At 43.3% G+C, this 8,994-nt stretch overlaps 1 protein-coding gene across 1 annotated transcript; it reads left to right on the top strand.

The window, feature by feature from the left end:
- The first annotated feature begins 317 nt into the window (after positions 1 to 317).
- LOC120526710 (protein CD300H-like) lies at positions 318 to 5,512 on the top strand. Its single transcript, XM_039749867.1, has 3 exons — positions 318 to 477; positions 811 to 1,149; positions 4,938 to 5,512. The coding sequence occupies exons 1-3, from the start codon at positions 318 to 320 to the stop codon at positions 4,976 to 4,978; spliced, it is 540 nt and encodes a 179-aa protein (XP_039605801.1). The 3' UTR covers positions 4,979 to 5,512.
- Positions 5,513 to 8,994: the final 3,482 nt, after the last annotated feature.

Raw genomic sequence — 8,994 nt, 5'->3', positions numbered from 1 at the left:
TTATTCCATGATCCACCCCTGCCGGGATGACAGCATACCCAGTTCCAAACTGGCATCTTCAATCAACTTCCTGTCTAAGACAGGGAACACCCTGCCTTTCTTCTTGTACTTTTAATGGGTTTGTCTTCCATCCAGGTGAGGAACCTTGCCCCATCCTGGCTGGGAATTCTACCCTGTCCTTTACAGTGGATTGTCTCCTAAATCGATACAGCTTCTCTGACACTTTCTCTTGGCATTTGTTCATCAACTGTTTCCTGTTTAGCATAAAAGCACATCAATATTGGTCTTAATGAGTTCTGAGCAGGAAGCTGGCAACTATGGTGCAAGAAGGCAAACCACAAGGGCTGCCATGGTGTCCGTCTCTGGAGGGCAGGGCTTTATGTGAACTGAGATCTGCTCTCATGAGTCAGACTCACAGACAAGCAGCAGGCATTGACACGAGGTTGCCTGAGCTTTTGATCAATCTTCTGTTCACAGGTAGGTAAAGAGGAATTTACCTAACAGGTATTCTTTTTTAAAGAAGCTTGGATTCAATCAATGTAAACATTTACTACTGAAGCCCAGCAGAAATTCTTTCAAAGGACTGAATGAGTGCTGTCTACCCATAATTTAGAGGTCTTCAGTAGACATTTTCAGGCATCTACTTGGGATCCTTACAAGCCATTGAGGTGAATAATAGGATGAATGAATAAATACATCAACATTTTACACATGGCTATAAATAATTTACATGTGGAAATAGCCTGTCATCGTCTAAGTATCATTTCTCTTTAGTAATGTTGTAACTCGATGTTTTGTACATTTTTTTAGCTTCCACTTATGCAAGATTAACTGAAGGCATTATTTTTAGAGGATCAGAAGGTGGAAGACTAGAGATAAAATGCAAGTATGACTGTGAACGCAAGCTTAACAACAAGTACTTCTGCCGACATCCATGTAACAGCAATGAACATGTCATTATCAAGTCTAGTAAACCAGAAACCCTCACAATTAATGACAGATTCTCCATTTTTGATCACACTTCTTCCTGCTACTTCACTGTGATGGTGGACAAGGCTCGTGCTACCGACTCTGGAAGGCACTACTGTGGGATTGAAGTCTTTCTCTATTGGGATGACTACACCGAGGTGCTCATTGACGTCACAAGAAGTGAGTTGAAAACAAAAAAAAAGGTTTTGAGGTGGAAAGCAAGATGTCGTGTTGGTAGGTATTTCTTGAGGTGGCTTACTTGCCCACTATTTGTCAACATATATTTTTTTTATATTTTATTTTATTAAAATCAAAAAGCATTCCATAAATGCAAGTCAAGTTTAACAAAACTGGTTTGAAACAAATCGACCCCCACCCATGAGAAAGAGAGCTAGGTCAGCAGAGAAGCACTTTAATAATAGTAAAAATATGTATATAAATAAATAAATATATTTATATATAGATAGAATAGAAAAAGCGGGGAAAGAATCCACTTCCTCAATTTAAATGCTTATTCTAAAATGTTATTTATCAGAGCCTGCCAGGTTTTGAAAATGTTTCTGCACAGATCCTCTAAATGAGAATTAGATTTTTTCCAATTTCCACTGACTTAAAAGAGGCGAGTTAGGATTCTTCCAGTTGAGCGAGATAAGTCTACGTGCCAATAATAAAGTAAAGGCCATTACAGTTTGTTTGTCCTTCTCCACTGTAAGCCCCTCTGTGAGCCCACCAAAAACAGCTGTTAGTGGGTTAGGAGGGATTGTGACACCAAGGCTGTCTGAAAGGCATTTAAAGATTTTGGTCCAGAATGATGTTAATGTGGTGCAGGCCCAAAACATGTGACCCGGTGAGGCTGGAACTTGATTGTAATGTTCGCAGGTTGGATCTTGACCTGGAAACATTTTGGACAATTTTAAACGAGAGATATATAATTTTAAGTTAAATAATTGTATGTTTTGCGCATATGGAGCTCAAGAGAATTCTGTGCATTGCTACCTTCCACTCTTTTTCTGAGATGTTAAGTGAGAGATCCTTTTCCCACTATACTCTGGGATCTTTGAATGGGAGGGACTTTAAAATGCTTTTATATATTACAGAAATACTGTTTGAGTCCAGATTTCTTCGGGTATAGAGGTAGGTGGGAGGTGAGGGAAATTGGGCAGGTTTTGTTTAATAAACTTTCCAATTTGAAGGTAGTGACAGAAATGCCTGTGTGCAACATGATGAAATCTAACCAAGTGTATCTCAAATTTTACAAGTCCATCCATCCATCCATCCATCCATCTACTTCTGCTTATCCGAGGTCGGGTCGCGGGGGCAGCAGCTTGAGCAGAGAGGCCCAGCCTTCCCTCTCCCCGGCCACTTCTTCTGGTTCTTTCAGGAGAGTCCCGAGGCATTCCCAGGCCTGCTGAGAGACATAGTCCCTCCAGTGTGTCCTGGGTCTTCCCTGGGGCCTCCTCCCAGTTGGACGTGCCCGGAACACCTCACAGGGAGGTGTTCAGGGGGCATCCTGATCAGATACCCGAGCCACCTCATCTGACTGCTCTTGATGCGGAGGAGCAGTGGCTCTACTCTGAGCTCCTCCTCACCCTATCTTTAAGGCAAAGCCCAGACACCCTACGGAGGAAACTCATTTCAGCCACTTGTATTCGCAATCTCGTTCTTTCGGTCACTACCCATAGCTCATGACCATAGGTGAGGTTAGGAATGTAGATCGACTGGTAAATTGAGAGCTTTGCCTTACGACTCAGCTCCTTTTTCACCACGACAGACCGATGCAGAGCCCGAATCACTGCGGATGCCGCACCGATCCGCCTGTCGATCTCACGCTCCATTTTTCCCTCACTCGTGAACAAGACCCCGAGATACTTGAACTCCTCCACTTGGGGCAGGATCTCGCCTCCAACCCTTATAGGGCACTCCACCCATTTCCGGCTGAGGACCATGGTCTCGGATTTGGAGGTGCTGATTCTCATCCCAGCCGCTTCACACTCAGCTGCGAACTGATTCAGAGAGAGCTGAAGATCACGGCCTGATGAAGCAAAGAGGACAACATCATCTGCAAAGAGCAGTGACCCAATCCTTAGTCCACCAAACCGGACCCCCTCAACACCCTGGCTGCGTCTAGAAATTCTGTCCATAAAAGTTATGAACAGAATCGGTGACAAAGTGCAGCCCTGGCGGAGTCCAACTCTCACTGGAAACGGGTTCAACTTACTGCCGGCAATGTGTACCAAGCTCTGACATTGATTGTACAGGGACCCAACAGCCCTTATCGGGGGTCCAATACCCCATACTCATGGAGCACCCCCGACAGAATTCCCCGAGGGACACAGTCGAACGCCTTTTCCAAGTCCACAAAACACATGTAGACTGGTTGGGCAAACTCCCATGCACCCTCCATGACTCTGCTAATGGTGTAGAGCTGGTCCACTGTTCCACGACCAGGACGAAAACCACACTGTTCCTCCTGAATCTGAGGTTCAACTATCTGATGGACCCTCCTTTCCAGAACCCCTGAATAGACTTTTCCAGGGAGGCTGAGGAGTGTGATCCCTCTGTAGTTGGAACACACCCTCCGGTCCCCCTTCTCTTAAAGAGGGGGACCATCACCCCGGTCTGCCAATCCAGAGGCACTGTCCCCGAAGTCCATGCGATGTTGCGGAGACATGTCAACTAAGACAGTCCTACAACATCCAGAGGCTTGAGGAACTCCGGGTGTATCTCATCCACCCCCAGGGCCTTGCCACCAAGAAGTTTTTTGACCACCTCGGTGACCTCAGTCCCAGAGATGGGGGAGCCCACCTCCGAGTCACCAGGTTCTGCTTCCTCATTGGAAGGCATGTTGGTGGAATTGAGGAGGTCTTCAAAGTACTCCCCCCACCGACCCACAATGTCCCGAGTCGAGGTCAGCAGCGCACCATCCCCACCATATACGGTGTTGACACTTTACTGCTTCCTCCTCCTGAGACGCCGGACGGTGGACCAGAGTCTTCTCAAAGCCATCCAAAAGTCGTTCTCCATGGCCTCCCCAAACTCCTCCCATGCCCGAGTTTTTGCCTCAGCAACCACTGAAGCTGCATTCCGCTTGGCCTGTCGGTACCTATTAGCTGCCGCCACAGTCCCACAGGACAAAACGGAATCCTTCTTCAGCTTCACGGCATCCCTCACTGCCGGTCTCTACCAATGGGTTCAGGGATTGACGCCATGACAGGCACCGACCTTCTTACAGCCACAGCTCCGGTCAGCCGCCTCAACAATAGAGGCACAGAACATCGCCCATTCAGACTCAATGTCTGACACACCAAACCACATGTACTGCTGTAGAGTGCACTCTGGGAAAGTGGAAGATCCAATTACAGCAAATACACAAGCCCTTTTCTTAAATTTATACATATTGTCTGGTGTGACAATATATTGTATTTTTGACCATTGAAATTCATGGGATCGATGTTTCTGTTATCGACAGTCTGCTTTTCTGATGCAGATGCTTGGGAGGAGCCCAGCAAAGTACAGCAGTACTTTATAGCTGTTTGTTAAATGTCGAATAATGAAGGGCTTCAGTATCTACCTGCAAAACCCAGTTGTTCTTTAACTATGTCATTCTTTATCTTGTCCATTATTCATTAAATCGATTGTTTTCGGGAGACGTACCCTGAGTTCAACTAGCTGTCTTCCTGCAGATTTGTTGTATTAAAAAATTTAAATAAGTGATCCATGAAAGTAAATTCCATGACGCATGTCCTTCTAAGACTGTCCTTCACCTAGCTGAAGATGGAGAGAATCTTTGGAAGAGTGCCAGTAAAACTAACAGAAATATTCTTATAGTCAACAGACAGATCAATGGGTTAAGGACTTCCAAAATTGGATCCATCTGACTGGTTCAGATTATCCGATTCAGACGTGCTACTGGTATTCTTATTAATGGTGTTAAGGTGCTCTAACTTTTTATTTTTTTTACATTGCAGGATTTTGTCTTCGGCAAGGTAGTGCTGTACAACCAACATGAGTACTGGACACAGAAGAAGGGATAACAAGAAGATAGTGTTGGACTTCCTTCGAATTACAAAATGTAATTTCCTCTCATACTGCAGCATAATCCATCCTCTTTTTCCACTAATGATGAAGTACACCTAAAACTACAGCCTGTTGGGTGCATTAGTTGAAATCTGCTTAGAATTGAAAATTTATGAAATGTGATTATCTGTGTGATCCTGATGGAGGCTCATAATCTTCCTGTACCAATCTATTTGTATAAAACACGTAACTAGGGTGTCTACTGATAGACTTACCAACAGATACAGAAAAGTGTCTCCAATTCTTTAAATGTATTTGATGCCAGCAGGACTAATTGATAATTTGTATTAAAATTCAAAACCAGCTAAAGAACACACATAACATGACCACATCCTCGGGCCAGTGGTACTGGTTAATAATTGTGAATTGTGGTATTTGTGGTGCCAATCCACAAAATATTTATTAAATTAGATTAGATTAGTTAAAATACACTTTATTAATCCTATAAATTCAAAATAGAATATCTTTAAACCTTATCAGGAATAAGCTTGTATTGCATTATTGTCTAAATAACCTAATTTCATTATATTGAAAAATGTCTTGAAAGTCTACAAGAGAAATTAAACTGAACACTTGGTCTTTTTCAAATTCCTATTTTCAGAATTTTTCTATCACCCTTAATTTTTGAGTTATGATAATGGTGGATCAAGCTGGACTCGGATTCACCAATGCAATCTCAACTCTCTAGCTTTGTCTCCACACCATCCAACCCTCTAATGTCCTCTTTTCTAATCCCGTCCTTCCTCGTCACACCCAATATAAATCTTAACATCTTTGACTCTGCCACCTCCAGCCCTGTCTCCTGTTTTTTGGTCAGTGTCTCCAACCCATATAACATAGCTGGTCTCACTACCGTCCTGTAGACCTTCCCTTTCACTCTTGCTGATACCCATCTGTCACAGATTACTCCTGACAGTCTTTTCCACCCGGCCTGCACTCTCTTTTTCACCTCTCTTTTACAATCCCCATTACTCTGTACTGTTGATCCCAAGTACTGTATTTAAACTCATCAACCTTCACCAACTCTACTCCTTCCATCCTCACCATTCCACTGACCTCCCTCTCATTTACACACATGTATTTTGTCTTGTTCCAACTGACCTTCATTCCTCTCCTCTCTAGAGCATATCTCCACCTCTTCAGGGTCTCCTCAACCTGCTCCCTACTGCCGCTACAGATCACAATGTCATCAGCAACCATCATAGTCCACAGGGACTCCTGTCTAATCTCGTCTGTTAACCTGTCCATCACCACAGCAAATGAGAAAGGGCTCACACTGATCCCTGATGCAATCCAAGGAACCCCAGGACCTATCCACTTCATACTAAGTCTTTATCTTTACTCACCATTCATCTTCCTTTCACTTTGTGACACTCCACACACCCATCTTATCATTCTCATCTCTTTCTGTCCAGCTTTGCTTAATGTTATATTTTTGTCCTCCACATGTCATGTTAAACTGCATCCAGTCCTGCAAGAGGTCCTCCAGCTTAAAGGGAAAACTTTGGGGTTGGTGGCAGGATTGGCACTGCAGCCACCGTAAAAAAAAACCTCACACTGTTTCAGTGTGGTGCTGAGGTGTCACCAGCTGCACTCGGGTCTCAGTCCAGGTTGTCCATTGTGTGGTGGGTGCAGCACATGCTTCCACATGTCAATCCCAAAGAGTATACTACTCTTCAGAGAGCTTTAAATGCACATCTTTTAAAAGTTAGAATGAGGAACAGCTCCCATAAATTCTCCCAAGCTCCTCTAACCTCAATATCACTGCCATGCCCGTAACTCCATCTACTGTACACTTAACATGTCACCTAAGCAGCAGAACTTCCCTGCTTTCTACCAAAGAAGTCCATTGTCAACATTTAAATTTACATCAGCATTCTGCACTCCTTTCAAACATTAATTACAAGCAAATGTCTCCCTAGCCATCGGCAGTGTGCCTTTGATACCACTGCATCTCTTATACAGTATGCTCATTTCCATCAATCACTACTTTAGAATGAATTTCTCCCAAAACCCTTCCCATACTCGCACCACAATTAAGCACCCACCTCTTCCATGCCTCCATTCCTACACCTCCAGTCATCACCTTGGTCTTTCCTGAATTTACATCAGGGCTTTTTAGATAGATAGATAGATAGATAGATAGATAGATAGATAGATAGATAGATAGATAGATAGATAGATAGATAGATAGATAGATAGATAGATAGATAGATAGATAGATAGATAGATAGATAGATAGATAGATAGATACTTTATTAATCCCCAAGGGGAAATTCACATACTCCAGCAGCAGGATACTGATAAAAAAACAATATTAAATTAAAGAGTGATAACAATGCAGTGCAAGTTAAAAAAATGCGAGGTGGAGAGTGTGAGGCAGGTACAACAGATAATAACTTTGTATAATGTTAACGTTTATCCCTCCGGGTGCAATTGAAGAGTCGCATAGTGTGGGGGAGGAACGATCTCCTCAGTCTGTCAGTGGAGCAGGATGGTGACAGCAGTCTGTTGCTGAAGGTGCTCCTCTGTCTGGAGATGATCCTGTTCAGTGGATGCAGTGGATTCTCCATGATTGACATGAGCCTGCTTAATGCCCGTCGCTCTGCCACGGATGTCAAACTGTCCAGCTCCATGACTACAATAGAGCCTGCCTTCCTCACCAGTTTGTCCAGGCGTGAGGTGCCCCTCTTCTTTATGCTGCCTCCCCAGCACACCACCACGTAGAGTAGGGCGCGCGCCAAAACCGTCTGATAGAACATCTGCATCATCTTATTGCAGATGTTGAAAGACGCCAGCCTTCTAAATAAGTAAAGTCGGCTCTGACCTTTCTTGCACAGAGAATCAGTATTGGCAGTCCAGTTCAATTTATCATTCAGCTGCACTCCCAGGTATGTATAGGTTTGTACTCTCTGCACACAGTCACCTCTGATGATCATGGGGTCCATGAGGGGCCTGGTCCTCCTAAAATCCACCACCAGCTCCTTGGTTTTGCTGGTGTTCAGTTATTCACTGGTGTTCAGCTGTAGAATTGTAGAATTTTGAATTTTTGCTTCCAAACCTATTTCTACTCGTTTCTTATCCTTCAAATCACTTTTTGCCATCAATACAAGATCATTGGTATGCAAGAGCTTCAATGGAAATCCTCCACATACTTCTCCAGCTACCTCCTCTATCACTATAATGGAAAGCAATGAACTCACAACGAGTCCCTGGTACATTCACCTTCCAACTTTCACTTTCCTCATCTGCAGTCCTGACCACGATTCATGCTTCCTCAGACATTGACATCAGCACAAAAACTAAACTAACTTTCTCAATGATCTACTTTACCACCACCACTCTGTCAGAGGACTTAGCCAGATTTACAAGTGAATAATGAAGCTTTTATTTTCCCTTTACCAGATGCTTTTCCTACATTTCCCTTACAAAAGATCACATCTGTGCTCTCTTTCATCATGAAACCAAACTTCATTTCATTAACTTCCACTTGATCTCTGATGTTTTTCTGTAGCATTCTTTCAACATCCTTAATTTCCTGCTCCAAAACCTTGATCACTAGCTATTATCAATTTTTTACTGTAGTTTACCACATCAGGTAGCCACCTTTGTTACCTGTCACTAAAGTGAGTCATGCATTGTAGCAGAGTGGTGAGAATTGGATGTTCCATTATCTTCTGATGCACATGGTGGTGCAACTGTGGTGTTGGAAAGAGAAGGCCAAGAAAGAACACAAAGCGCAAATGGAGTGTGTTATGGTGTATAAAATCTACATTTTATTCTGTATTATATTTTGCTCAAACGCAACAAGATGAATTCAGATGTAGGAGGCATTATAATAAAAAGACATATCCTCTGTTGTATACCTCACTGTTATAACAGTTACAGCCTGAGAAAGGAAGCATGACCTGATACCTCAGGTTATTGATTAGTTTACGGATGGACATC

Source organism: Polypterus senegalus, chromosome 3, assembly GCF_016835505.1.
Source record: "Polypterus senegalus isolate Bchr_013 chromosome 3, ASM1683550v1, whole genome shotgun sequence".
NCBI classification, from domain to species: Eukaryota; Metazoa; Chordata; class Cladistia; order Polypteriformes; family Polypteridae; genus Polypterus; species Polypterus senegalus.
Note: the sequence above shows the minus strand (reverse complement) of the source record. Positions and strands in the feature narration are given on the sequence as shown.

Coding starts and splice junctions, on each gene's coding strand:
- LOC120526710 (XM_039749867.1), top strand. CDS start 318: ATGGTGCAAGAAGGCAAACCACAAGGGCTGCCATGGTGTCCGTCTCTG. Junction 478..810: donor GATCAATCTTCTGTTCACAG/GTAGGTAAAGAG, acceptor ACATTTTTTTAG/CTTCCACTTATGCAAGATTA. Junction 1,150..4,937: donor GCTCATTGACGTCACAAGAA/GTGAGTTGAAAA, acceptor TTTACATTGCAG/GATTTTGTCTTCGGCAAGGT.